Genomic DNA, 14897 nt, shown 5'->3' on the forward strand with positions numbered 1-14897 from the left:
CAGGTCCTTCAGAAACTTGGAGCAGGAGGCCCTGTTCTGCTGCAAGGACAGGCAGGGCTGAGGGAGAAAGTGAAGAGAAAGGGGGCTCTGAGGTAACAGAGTGTGTTCTGTGCAGCCTGACACACATCCCACATCCACTGCCTGGGGTAGCTCCAGCTCCTCCAGGTGCTCCTGGTAGCTCCCAAGCCAGTCTCCACCAGACTTTGCAGGGGAGCAGATCTTTAGTAACCCTGCATCCCACCTATGGAGAGCAAACACCACCGCTGTCTGCATGCCACTGCAGCAGCTCCCAGGGCTAATCCAGAGCCTGCCACACACTCTTTAAAAGAATTTTAATGTCAATTATTCTTGAGAAAATAAATAAAGAGTCAAGACTCTTGATCCCAGCTCTTTTACCTTCTTTTATCCTCAAGATTCCATTAAGCATATCTAATAAGCATATGTTCAAATTCTCTCCATAAATTTTCTCTATTTTAAAAGGCAGTTGAAGATTACAACAAAATGAGACAATGTCTTTACACCAGTTTTTTAATGTTGCACATACTGAATTTTATAACATCAGAAGAAAAAAAAAACCCAAAGTAAACCTTAAAGACAGAAAATAAATATAATTTTTATGAATATATGCAGAGAGTGCAAAAAACTGCATCTGTAAAACATTTAAAATGCTGAATCATACCACAAAGAAAAAAAAATTTACAAAAGCACTTATTTCTTTATACATGTCAGCTTTCTTCTTATAAACACAAAAATATTTTAACAAATCTTACAAAGATCAAACCCTTTTGCCCTTCACCAGAAGAAAAGTGGTGAAGAAAGTGTATTACCTGGAGAAAAAGAAAAAAAACAAAAAAAATAGATAAACAGAATGTAAAATCTGCGAGGGGCAGGACAGGGGTCCGTGGCCTCTGCTGGCTCACACCACGTGCACAAACATACCCAGTGTCAGGCCTGGACACTTCCATCTACACACATGTAAAACACAGGCTTTTTACAGAAATAAGCAATGCTGAGGCAATTAAAAGAGCTCTCACATGGTGACCCTTGGTGCCTGTGATGCCAATACCAGCGTATGGAACAGTTCTGCTTCTCTTCATTCCCAAGCTTTGCTCATTAGGGAAAACTGATTGATCAGACCAGCTGAGCTCCAAATAGCTCACATGAACTGAAGCTTTTGTGAAACTGGACCAGGCCAGCAGCAAAAGACTTGGAAAATGAACTGATTTGCTCTGTGTTCTGGGGAGTTTTGGAAGTGGGTGGGTAGCTATGGAAAGGGCAAGCTTGAGATAGAGCCCCTGATGAACATCCGCGATATGCTTGAACATGGTGGGATGGTCCAGCACAACACGTGCCATAGAGCTGGTGGCACTTGAAGCCTCACATGGACAAGTCCCTTGTGCACCACATCCACTGCATGGGCCTCAGGAAGCCATGCAGCTCAGGCACCTTCTTGAAATTTAAGCAACTCACTGCATACGTGCTGCAGCATTGCACATTCATTCCCACTGTCTGGGATCTCCTCGGCACATGGCCACCAGAAGCTGCAGCTTCTGTCTGGACATCCAGAAGGCACAAGCAAATTAACAACATCCTTAATTTTCATCCAAGAAAAGAGAAAGTTTCTTGGGAAGAAGAAGAATGAGGTCGTTACCTCTAAGGAGCTGCTGGACCAGCTAATGATAGTCAACGACTATCATCTTTTATAGCTCAGATTGTGATGGTCAATAAAACTGGTTGCTAGGAAATTACCTTTCCTAACAACAGAGATTTGCTCAATTCAAACAACTAACTTGAGCGATCATAAAAAAAACTCTGATGTAACTACAAAATAGTAGGAAACATTTACTGCGGACTGCACCAGATCACAGAAATTTACTTTGCCAGGTGCACCATGACCTTTTCTATGGGAAGCAGAAGAGAAAAGCCTTCCAGGATGAATGAATTAAAATAAATCTATCATATGATAAAGGCAATGATATTTCATCCTTAATATTTTATAATTATCAATAATAAATTATATTGCATTGCATAAATTATAATAATAAATTATAAAACCATATTGGTTATGAGGTTGCATGTCATGACACAAGACAGACCTTTGGGCTTCCTGTTCAGCAACACCATTCAGTTCTCAGTTCACTATTTTACTAACTAAAGGACAAATGAAAACGAGACTGAAGTTCTCCAGAGTCTTAGCAGTAAGTTAACCTTCCAGAGGACTGCAGAAGAACCAACTCTTGCTGTTCTAGGAAAGGTAATTTTTCGCATCTTTATTTCTAGCCATGTAAATTACGATCTCATCCTACACACTCATGGGTGAGAGATGTCTGACAACTGTTTTATAACTAGCACACTCTGTTCAACTGCCTCAGCATATTTATAAGATTATCTTCCTGGGTAAGTATACCCTAAAAAGTCTCTAGAGAGTTTGAATACCTACATTCTGAATCTATACAAGAGAAGTATTTTTTATTTATATAATAAAAATATATATACAGGATGTAGATTTTTTATTTCCCAGCACATTTCCAAAGAAATCTGCTTAACAATAGAAGCATCTCTTCTGTGAAGCTCAAAAGCTGAAGGGCTCCCTTATCTATGAACTCCAACAAAGCAGCCCTTACTTAGTTCTTACAAGAGAACTTCTTAAGACTCATAAAGTTTTTCTCAACAAGCCAGGTCTGGAATTTTCATCTTTGGTCAGGTACCTCAGCATCAAATTTCTTTTTAAAACCTGGGAGAAAATGGCTGCAAGATTTTTATCTTCATACAAAGATATCTACTAGCTTTGTTCTAAAAATCTTTGGCCTGAAATACAGGATGAAAAATAAGATCATAAAAGGAATTAGTTTAAGAAAGAATGACTGGGAGAAGGAGATTACAGTGCAAAACAGATTTCAAATTTTTAAAGTGACAGTCATTACAGCACAACCGCCCATTGTGGTACCAAAAAATGGAGCAGCCAAAAGTTGTTTTTATTGTCCCATTGTGGAAACGCAGTTGTATCTGTCCGCTTGTAATTATTTCTTCATGCAAATATGGAGGCAATATCCAGTTTCTCCTAGTTCATTCAAGTAAAATTTGTGTACATTTTAAACTTATCTTTGGACTTCATGCGGTGTAACTGGACAGACAACAAGATGCAGCATTTAGCATCATTAAAGCACTGAGAAACATTCATTATCGTTACCCTTCATGCCCTTCTTTGGGGTAAGTAACTCCATACACCAAAAATAAACCATCACTTACCAAAGGGCAACACTGAACACCCACTATAGTTCTGGAATAAATACTGCAGAGATGCACTTACGCTGCAGCATGACAAATATCTTCTTTTTATTAAGAGATCAATCTGGGAGCAGATATCATCATCCTCATTTTAACACGAGGACATGGAATGCTGAATGGAATCTTCAGCTGTATTTGACACAGACCCAGAGACTGATGGGAAATGACAGGATATGTGGCCACAGAGATTTGTGGCCAGAAGCAGTACAAATCCAGGCTTCTAGCACTGGTCTCTTAAGTTTAGGAACTGACCTTTAAAGACCTAGAGCCCAATTTTCATAAGGCCTGAATGCTCCTCGTTCAGAGGAGTATTTTTCACTTCCGTTCCCCACCAGGTATGTCTGTGAATGTTCTCAATGTAACATTAAAGGCCTAAACCCCACCCCCAAGGTGTCTCTCAGTGGTTAAAGACCCAAGAACAAACTGGCAATGTGCTCCTGTGTGGTACCTGCACTTCCACAGCCCTGTGCTCTCCCCTGTCTGCTGCCCCCATAGCAGCCACCTGGTATGGTGAAGAGATGAGAAGAGCAGTGAAGCCTGGTAGTAATATGCACCAACTACATCACACAGACGGAGCTCAGGAGGGTGGATTTACCTCGATTAAGAAGAGTCAGATGTAGTCAGAATCCTGAGGGGTTTTTTTTCTGCTCTCCCTAATTATTACTAGTATTATTTGCCATGCCTTCAATAAATCTTTTATAAAGTGACTTTAATGTTTCTTATATAGTAAAAAAACCCAAACAAACAAACAAACAAAAAAAAACCAAAAAAAAACCCCAAACAAACACAAAAGCAAAAGCCAACACTGTAAAAAGATTCCTGCTAAAATGTTTCTCTGGAAACTCTGTGAGCATAGCCAGCTAGTGCAAAATAGCTGCCTTCTGGAAAACAAAGCAACAGGGCTTTCCTGCTCCCAGCACCTCAGCGCAGGTATTGCTCGTCTCACCCAGGCCAGGATCTACTCAATGCACACTAGTGCACATTAATGCACATGCTCAAGTATTCCCATGCAATGAAAGCCAGGATATGGACACAGCCTTTTAAAGAAAATCATTGCTGTAAAGCTTTTAATTTTAAGCTCTGAAGATGTCTCGAGGTTCTTTCTTGGTCCATTTTTTGCACCTACACAGCCAAAGGAAGTGGTGCCTGTAGCTCATGCTCCCCTTATCCAGTTTTTGTGTAAAGACCTTCAGCAAAAGCCTGGGCTACCAATCCATGTCTAGATTTCTTACATGCCTGGACTGGCGCTGAGACTGCCAGGCTGTGTTAACTCCTTCATGATTAATTTATACCAGTTTTGGAACACCCACCAGACATCTAAAGTGGTGCAAGAGAGGTGCCTTTGGCTGCGTTTCTTTAACAGAGGGAAGAATCTGACAGTTTCATTAACACAACAGTATTAATGAAAAAAGGGTCTGACACCTTCATTCCAATAGGCATTTTAGATAAAACAGGCCAACAGAAAGAGGGAGAGGACAAGGAAAGAAACCAGACTAGCAAAGGATGCATCGGTCATGGGTAAGATCACAACACATGAAAAATGCTCAAATTTTAACATGCAAAGGATACTGGTACATTGCAATGCTGGTTATGGTTAAAGAGACTGTACAGCTCCTACATCTTTGTCCTTGAGGCTTTGTTAAAGTAAGACTTGCAACTTCAAGTTCATAAATAAAATGAAAATGACAGTAGTGCCATAAAAACGTAGGTAGAAAAATAGTGCAAAGCCAAGGGCTGGACACTTTAATCTGTCACAAGTACCCCAAAGCACTACCATTAGTGCTCTTCATGAAAACACATACAGAAAACATTCTTTATTTATTATAAATGGCAGTTGCCTGCATTGCACTCTGTATTTAGAATGTACTGTCTACCGTTCTGCTTCCCTTCAAAGCTGAGGATGAAGAATAAATGTAGCCTTTCACACTGGCGAGCACTGCCTGCCCTCCAGCTACGACTGGTAGCAAAGTCAGACAGTATTTATAAAAGAAATCAATTAAAAAGTAAAACAGACAGTATCTGTTAAGGCCTCTGTCCTTGCTAGTCTGCTCAACATACTACACTTTCTCAAAAGAACACCTGCCACTTTTGTTACAGTAACCAGAGAGCTAAGTTAAACAGAAAAAAAAGGTCACATTTACAGCTGCCAAGAAGGCAAAGTTCCTGAGGCTCAGCCAAACACCACACACAGACACCCTCGCAGCACCCTCCGGGTGACCCGCGCTGTGTGCATGGAGAGGGGCGGCCGGGCCGAGCGCAAGCCCGACACCACGCTCGGGCCGAGCATCTCCTGCAAACCTCGCAGCCCTCATGGAAAGGGGTTTGGAATTACAACCAATTGTATAGTGCAAACTTGTATCTGTTCCCACATGCACAGAAAGCACAGACGGGAGTCCAGAACAAAAGCGCCACAGGCCCCGATTGTGAGGAGAATTATCCATTAAGGAAATAAACTCCAGGGAGTAGAGTCTGATCTCAGCTACTCCTGACTGAGCCTGGAGTAATTCCAGCTCTTCAGTGAGCTTTCAGTGAACTCCTACAGGTGTAACTGATACCAGGGTATGACTTGGTTTGGTGGTGAGGCACCAAATTAAAATGAAGCACTTATTAAATGACAGCTTTCTAGATTTTCAGTTACTAAAAAATACCAGTAACAGAGTTTGTTAACCTTGAGCAGGACGAAAGAAATACCCACCAATGGAGGGAGCTCACATTTACACAGCATTTCTCAAGCATTCACTCCAGCATGTCCATAAGGTTCTGAAGGAGGGCTTGGCTTAGCCTGGTTTCAATAGCTTTTTAACAGTGCTGCCACCCCATGTAAACTGTAGAAAAAATATACTGACTGCCCATATGTACGTGGTACATCTGTGCCCATGCCTCCACTCTGTACACACACAGCCAGGATCCCAACGCTGGACACAAAATGGGAACTGTATCACAGTCTTTCTTAACACATTACCTTCACTGTGAGTTTGCTGCACCCATGGTACTGACAAAAGGCATGCCCAGTGCTAGGGAAATATGCATACTCCTAATATTTCTTGGTAGATACGTCATGTTTGATGTGAAGAAAATAGCAGCTTTCTCATGGTAGTCTGGTCTCTCAAAATAAAGCCGTATCTTAGAAACAGTTTTGTTTGTTTTTTACTTCTGTAGCTGAGATCAATGGTAAAAATCAAATGGATTTCAATGCTGAAAGACATGCTATGGCAGCCAATTGATAGGGAACTACCAAACATATTTTTCTTAATGGTTTGTTACATTTAACTGGACACAAGCTAGCAGGCAGAAGGACCTAATCAGGCTTTTCCCTCTCCCTCTTTTACAAAAGACCCAAAACTTTCTGAGAAATCTGAGTGTCACCAAGAACCAACAGCAAGCACAACAGTAATAGTAATGACTAGATCTGCAAAGACAGAGTAATGCAGCAGGATCAAGTCATGTGCAGCTGATGGAAAATGGGAATGTTCTATCGGTCTTGAACGGTGGATCATATCAGTGGTATGAAGTACTGAATGGTGTCCTGCTTTCCTCTTCAGGAAGCAAAAACCTACACTATATGTACTGCACAATAATCTAGACTTTTCCCCCGCTAGTATTTGTTACTGATAGAATAGCCTGTAAAGAATAGGCACTTATCCCAAGAACTGGCAAAAAAAAGGGAGCATTATTTGGTAGGAATGGCACTCAAACACAACCATTGTGCTTTCTCACATATATATGTTGTACAGATGAAGACTCAAAAAGACACAGAGTTTTAGGTTGTCGGCAGGCTGTGTTTTTTCTTTTTGCTCCGGCAAGATTTGCAAATGCAACAGATGATGCATGGAGATGCCACAAGCAGCAATGGCGAGGTCACCAATGCTATGATACCTAGTCCAACGAGGATCCCCACAACCTGAAAGACAGGGTGGTGAAAAGTACATATTTAGATAGCATGGAAAATAAAACACGCATGTGCATAAACATAACATGGGTCACAAAAAAAAAAAAAAAAAGAAAAAAAAAGAAAAAGAAAATATGAAAATAATCATCTCAGTTCTTCTCTGAAGGGTAAAATCTCTTTGCTTCATGCATGCATGAGAGCTCTGCCCAGCTGGCTAGGAACACACCTGTGTTCTGTTCCACATCACTGAAGCCCGTGAGTGGCCCAGCTTATTTCTGCAAGGGCCTCTGTCGTAATGTCGTAAGAAAATATCATTCTGAAAAACAAAAGGAGAAATTGTAAGAGCAGGTTACAGAACTGAAGGGAGAGGTTCATGACAAGAGTGGAAACACAACCTTCCTGGCACTGCTTCGAAATTGCCAGCTGCCAGCAGACAAGTTCACCTGTCTTCTAAATAATTACCTAGAGTAACTTCTCGCAGTTTCAGAAATTGGTGTATGTTTGGCACCTGAGCTATCATACAGCATCTTTCATCCTCCACTTTTAAAAAGCATAAGCACATGAGTTTCACCTATTGCACAAGTACCCGGTCTATAATTTGGTGATGATAAAGGGGACTGAAAACAACAGGCATTTCTGAAACCTAGCAATGTGAGGGATCATCTTCCTGAAGTATTCCACCTTCTGTTCTCCTGATGTACCTACTTCACAGTAATTTTCTCCTTAGATTTAACAGGAAAATATAAAAAGTACAAAAATCCTGTTTCACTTCTCTTTTACCATTAATACTTACTAAACTATCCATTCCTTTCTCCAGGTGACTCATGCCCTGCAGTACCCTCCCTAAACCACTGTGCTGTAACCTGATGCTGCTTCCCCTTTCACTTTTCAGGTCTGCTCTCTGGCTTTGCAGGTATTACCTTCATCTATGCCTGGAGCTTCTGTAACCCCCACACATTCAGAAAAAAATACATTTGAATCGCAGAACTATAGTTTCTTTCTCTCTTTCTCCCTTTGAACTGACAAAAACTCGATAAGGGCATGTCTGCGGAGTCTGCAAGAATGCGACACTCTCCTGGTTCAGCACAGTGTTAAGCAATCACTGTGTACTGCATGTACTCTGAGGCAAGCCCTAAGACTCATGTTGAAAAAGCAAATTCACCCACAGAGAAAGGGGACATAACACTGAGGGAAACCTGTTTAGCATGCTGAGTAAAGGATGAAGACTGAGGAAGTCTCATTGTTTGCTGGCTGTGGAGTACAAAAAAGAAGACAGGAAAAGCCACGCAGCACATAACATTTTATTTCAAGTGCTGCTAAAGTCCTTTTCACACTCCCACAGTTGTTACTGATGACTGTGCCAAAAGGGCAAGCTGCCATATATACAAGTGCATTACTTCAGGACTCTTCATGCTGCTAGGATACTTGAAGTCCACACGAGTTGAGACTGGTTTGCAACCTTTGAGAAATAATTAGCAACCTGCACTTCACAATCCATGTTCATGATCCAGTATTTTTATCCCCAAGCCTAATACCCAATCATTCTCTTCAGCAAAAATAGCACTAGAGATGGACTAGTAAAGGAGACCTAGTCCTTCCTAGCAGGGAGCCCTTAAGCCACCATACCATGGAACAACACTCTTCACCCAGGACGATAACATGTTTTAGATAGGCTGTGTCCTTTGCTGTTGAAACAGGAAGAACGTTTATTTTCCTCACTCTCAACCAAACTGTCTTTACCTACTGGAAGAGGGAAACCGAGCAAGGTATTGCTGCAACAAACCTCCAGAAAGTGATGTGCTAGTCCCATTTCCCTCAAAGAACTAACATGGGACCCACAGACGTGGCTATAACCCTTTATGTAAGAAATAAAAATTATACTGATATAAATAAAAGCACTGGGTGAAAGAAGAGAAAGAAACTGAGTCAGAAGCTGAATTGAGCCAAGAAATAAGCTAGGACAGCAATGAACTAACAAAGATCTTGCATGGGGCCTCAGACTAACCCTAACCTCATTATTCTTTATCTTGGTGGTTTTTCTGCAGCACTTACATCCAAGTTCTGTAGACAATACCAGCAGAACGTGTGTTTGCAGTTTTTGCACATCATCTGAGCACAGCCCTCGTTTCGCTCAATATAAATTCGACAAACTGGGCACTGCTTAATTGGCGCCTCTGTCTCTGCTCCAATAAGGAATCTAGAAAAGTAAGGAAACATTAAAGTGAGGTGTGAACATAATTGTTGGCATTCAGGTCCACTGCCTGATATGTATTGTGCTTATTTTTCAGAGCATCTAATATTGTTGTCCTAACGTACTCAGTGTGTGAAGCTTCAGAACAATACATTGAAGCATACTCACTACTAGGTGTAAGACTATTAATATCACATAAAAGTGAAAATCTCCTCCCTTGTTCCTTTATGCTATATAAAACCAACACTCACTACACCCACAGTTAATCACCTGTAGCATTAAAACTTAGGACTTTGTTACAAAGACCTTGCACAATTCATTTAACAGGACTGGATTATGCAACTCATAGCACTTGTCTGAATAAAATAGGCTTAAACTTCACCACAGACAGAGATCACACCTAGAGAAGAAAAATCATAACAAGAGCTTTTTGGCAACTCCTATTCAATGGAGTCTCTAGAAAGAAGAATGCTCTAGGTTTAAAGTCTTTCATTTCCTAAAAAAATGATAGAAAACTTTGAATACATGACTCAGCATAACCTGATTCTGAAAACAAAGATGGATAGCCAAAGACATGATGTAATTTAAACACAAAAATCTCTCTTCTGTAGATTAATGACTTTTAAAACCTGATCTGTAGGCTGTTTGCACTTAAGGAAAAGGAGCATAAATCAGGCTTCTTACACCAAGTGAAATTTACACTCCGTATGAGTTAAAGTTTTTCTGTGCAGAGATTCCATATATATTAGCGCAGGAGTGATTTCTTAATCACAGTATAGGCAAAATCAGTATCCTGCAATATTGGTATATTGGATTTTTTTGTATGGGCATAGGTCATAATTCTAGCATGTGAACAAAACCTTTAGGCAGATTTAAAGTTCTGGAGGTCTTCACCTTTCAGAAGAGTCAGTTGCAACCCAAGCTTGGCAAGTACACAAATAATATTAAGCATTAAAAACTGAAATTTATCATTTAAAGTAATATTTAGACTGGAATTGTATTTAGGAAACACCAGGAGAGATGGACAGTTTCCAAGCTGAAGCTGTGGACCTGGAAGAAAGTTGCTCCATGAGCCTGATGCGAAGCCCTGTGAGGAAAAGAAACGAAAGACCATGTGGCCATCATGGATTCCCATCTTACCCCTGCTCAGTTGGTACTGGAGTAGTTTGGTTTTCCTGGCAGAGGTGCTGCCCGTGCCACGGCTCCTTGCAAGAGGAGCAGAAGGTCAGGTGGCAGGCGGGGCACTCCACTGGCACCGGTGCTCCCGACTCGCTCAGTGCAACGTGGCACACTGTTTGGCAGTCGGCTGTGGGGCACCATGTTCTCTGAGGGTCCAAGTGGACTTCTGAAAAGCAACAGACAGAGAAATAAAACTCTTTATACAGTCCCTTTCTTGATCCAGTGACATGTGTCTAGGTATACAACACCAAATTCTGCACAAGGGTGTGGGTGCCAAGCGCTCCGCACCCACACCCATGGGCATTTGGGCCTTTTCTTCTTTAGGCAGGTCTGCATTTGTGCTCTGCTAAGCAGTTGCAATGAAAGTATTGCAACAACAGAAATACACTGCACAGAATGTGTTCCTTGCCTTTTTACAGGGAGGTGCAAAATATGAACCTAATTGCTGCTTGCTGAGAAACATGTGTCTTTTGTAACACTAGGCCACTCCATGTCTTTCACATGTGCAAGCCATGCAGTAACTTCCATATAAACAGCAGAAGGATTGTAATTAAATTAATGTCAAGTCACTTTCCATGCCTGTTTTACTCTCCTCTATCTTTAAACTGCAGTTAATATTCACTGTATCATAACATTACTATTTGTCTGGTATCAGATTATTACAGGAGTCAAGATTCAGGGTGTAGACACTGAGTTACAATCATCACCACACGGCAGAGAATGATAAATGTTGATCCTCTCTCTCACTTCCCAATCTTTATTCAAGGAATTTGCAACAAAAACCCACCAGGGACACATTCACCGTTGCTCATTTGCTACTCAGTTCCATGAGATGCAGCTGAACACTCACACCCTCCAGAGCCTCTCCAGAAAAGGGCTGTCATGCCTGCAGGAGCTACCTTGTCCCTCCTCCTTCCCTGGGAGCTCTCTGGTACCACCACTGAAAATAAACAGATGGAGGGGATGTCTCCAAAGTCAGTGGAAATCCTGACTGTGAGATGGGAAAAGCCATTACAAGGTACCTGCAGCAGACAAAATTAATTGTCCCACTTGAAACAAAAAGCTGCACAAGAACCTCATATATATATGTTCTCTGGCAAATGCTGCGGAAAGTACATATGGATGTTCCTCTTCTCTGATGGCTGCAGGACACACAGGTACACAGTGCTCTTCAGGTAATCTCTGAGTCTGTGTCAGAGTGCTCCAACAGAGGTAGAGAATTTCTATATTCAAGCAAAGGCTGTCACCTATAATTTAGGCAGTGATAGCAAAACACCTGTACCTTCAGCTACTTCATGAATCTAGTTGCATTCTTTTCTCTGTCTTGAACATGCTTGGCCTCCTAAAACAAACAAACATTTTGCTTTCTACTGAATGAAAGCAAAACCAAATTAGTTCTCAGCTTCATTTGTATGAAGAGAACCACGGCCAATCATGTAACTTTTCCTATTTTCATACTTTTAAAAGGTAATGTCCTGATTGAGAAATATTCTCTAGGTTCCTTTAGTGTCTCTTAAAAGAAACTCTGAATTGGGTAAGACTATGGCCTAGTAGTTGCTATTGAATTTAATCCTTCACACAATAGGTTCTGCATGTTTTCTGTTGAAAATTCAGCTTTGGAAACCTAAATTCCCCTATCCTGTTTTTATGTGAAAGACAAAATGTCTGGTTTTGACATCATTGTAAGGAAGGGAGTTGGGCTGTAAACCTGTTTTTTACGAAATTTGTTGTAGCAAGATGTAACACATGAGATGAAACTCCTTCCTCTCCCACTTCCTCCACTTTACAAAGAACCTACAGACGTTGTTTTGCAATCCAGGCTGTCTCATACTGTTTGGTTTACCATGCAGTACAAGCAAAAGCAGAAAAAACTAAAAAGGCACAGCCAAAACAAGGAAAGAGGCTATCGTCCTACTCTGGCAAGTTGCTCCATCTCTTGGTTAAAGCCATTTCTCTCCCGAGCTTTTCCCTGCAGCCAGTTCAGCCACAACTCCTTCCACAGTCAGAAGAAAAGCCCTCCCAGACTGTGCCAGTTTTGGGCAGGGACCTGGCCAGTTTTCATAAAACATGCAAGCAAGCAGGTGAGATGTGGGCGGCAGACAGGGGGAATGCAGCACCCTGAAGAAAATAATTGCTGGCTCAGAAGAGGTACTCACTGAAAAGACAAGACTATGATTGTATTTCACAGAAATCTCCATTTAAAATGGACTACTTTTGAGTCAGGCATAAAATGGAGATTCTCTTCATCTACCGCTCAGCCTACTGAGTAATTGTCACAGAAACAAACATAATGCATGGGCCCTAAGCACTTACCATTCCTCTATTTCTTTACTTCAGTTGACTACATCAACCCCATCCTAAATAGACATAAAGTAATTCCTGCTTGTTCTAATAAATATGCTTCACAGAAACTCTGTGGTTTGGCCCTGACTGGATGCAGAGAAATTAAAGATATGCAAAAAAATCTTGTTTTTAAAAATACATTTGCATCCTAAGAGCACAAACCCTACAAGAGAACAGCATATTGTCAGTGCATCAGTTATTAAATTTAACAATTGTCTATAGATACACCATTCTATACCACCTACTTCTCACTATGTTTTCACACAATATTACTGGCCCATTAAAAAAATATATATTCTATTAACATAGCTAGCACAGATGGGGGATGGGGGAAATAGCTGTTGGATGTATAAATCCTTCTTGGGGTGTTCCAAATTTTCCTCAAAATTCATTTCACAATGGAAAATATCTGGAAAGGCTCTACCAATCACTTGAAGATCAGGAAGGAGTCTCTGGGCAGATTCTGGGTCAGAATTCATCCTCAGCAGATGCCATCAGTGAGGCTTATTGCTAGTTTCAGAAAAAGTGTCAGACCAGGGCAGGCAGGCTTTGCCAGGTAAGGCTCAGGTCTGAGAATGGAGCTCCAGGCCACCAGAAACTAATAAGCCAAGTCCCACTGGTGAGCGCAGAAAGGTCAGCCTTGGGGAACAGCACTAAATCATCGTGGATAGGCAAAGGTCTTGGCTAGGGCTGGGATTAGTGGTGGGTGTCCAGGTCAGAGCTTTAGCTAGCAGGAATTGTTGTTCCCAGACATCAGTAAGCTGGATTTATTGCTGGGGCCAAAAGGCAAGGCAAAAGGGCTATGTCTAAGTCTGCTGCTTGGACACCAGTTTTATCGTAAAGGAGCAAGAACAGATATTAGAATCATAATGAAGAGAGATAGCAGAGGTGGAAGAGGATTTGTCAGACACAGGCAAGAGAGAAAAGGAAAGGAGGATTTAAAAATAGACAAGTTTCAGGCTTCTCTGTGTGGGAGGAACTATTTAAAAAAAAATATATGTAACAGTGAGTCGGACAAAAGATCATGAGTTCAGCTTTGGCTAGTTATAGAGGAGAAGATATCAGGAAAGCAATACTTTCAGAGTCTTCCGTTAAAAAAGGTTTTACATAAAACAGATTAATGCAAGGGAAGAAAGCCTCATTTTCTTAACCCTTTAATACAGTGACTTAACAAGCTCTGATCTCCATTGTCTGGGACTGTAGACAAACCCCTGATTAGCTTATGAACTAGAGGGACTTCACAAGTAATTAAGAATAAATAAGAAGGTGGTAAAACAGGAGAAAGAAATTTTAAAAATGAAAGCAAGGTTTGGATTTTTTTTTCCTTTTTTTTTTACCTGAGTGTCATAAAATCACAGCTACAAATCTGCACTTACCCATAAACTCTGGGGCATATTTGAATATTTTACAGTTTTTGTACTGTGTGGGCATTCAAAAAGACTCATGTCAGATGAGATTCTGTAAAAACCTATAATATATATTCTTATATCTAACCAACTTTTCAAGTTCATTGCTTTGCCTAATTTTTATAGACCTTTGCATTGTCTTACACAATCGACTGCATCTAAGCAGGCATGCAGAGCAAGAATATAAATACAGCCTTTCAAGGAAAGTTTGAGAACAAGCAGAGTAGGACAGTGTCTCAGACACACCACTCTGCATGCTACCAAACACCGAGTTCTTTGAAAAACACTGCACCTTTCACATGAAACCCTCAAGCTGGTGACAGTCTTTCAAACCAGGAAATGGGATCTCATCTTTCTGACTAGCAAGTTTCTTCTTCAGCCTTGGCAAGGAACCACCTCTTGATGCAGAAGGGTGATCTCTGGGCGTAGGAAAGCTTGGCCTAAGTGAGACCTTCAGTTTCAAACTTCTTTACAAAGTAGGCCTTCCTCAGGAATGAGGGGACCTACTATTCCCTGGGAAGAAAACTCTACTAGATGAACACACATGAGGTTTCTACATAAACAAAGAAATATTTGCAGGGATGCTTGCAAAAATCCACAT

The 14897-nt window shown here is 41.0% G+C and overlaps 1 protein-coding gene across 1 annotated transcript in view; it reads right to left on the reverse strand.

Annotated features, from left to right (window-relative positions):
* Nucleotides 1-512: 512 nt before the first annotated feature.
* The window catches only part of RNF144B (ring finger protein 144B), a 52216-nt gene continuing 37831 nt past the window's right edge, over nucleotides 513-14897 (reverse strand). Inside the window, exons 5-8 of the mRNA XM_058832213.1 lie at nucleotides 10509-10713; nucleotides 9230-9374; nucleotides 7404-7493; nucleotides 513-7189 (exon numbers count right to left, since the gene is read on the reverse strand). Of these exons, the coding sequence (XP_058688196.1) occupies nucleotides 7049-7189; nucleotides 7404-7493; nucleotides 9230-9374; nucleotides 10509-10713 (581 nt within the window). The 3' untranslated portion in view covers nucleotides 513-7048. The remainder of the gene's footprint in view (nucleotides 7190-7403; nucleotides 7494-9229; nucleotides 9375-10508; nucleotides 10714-14897) is intronic.

Source organism: Poecile atricapillus, chromosome 2, assembly GCF_030490865.1.
Source record: "Poecile atricapillus isolate bPoeAtr1 chromosome 2, bPoeAtr1.hap1, whole genome shotgun sequence".
Classification (NCBI taxonomy): domain Eukaryota; kingdom Metazoa; phylum Chordata; class Aves; order Passeriformes; family Paridae; genus Poecile; species Poecile atricapillus.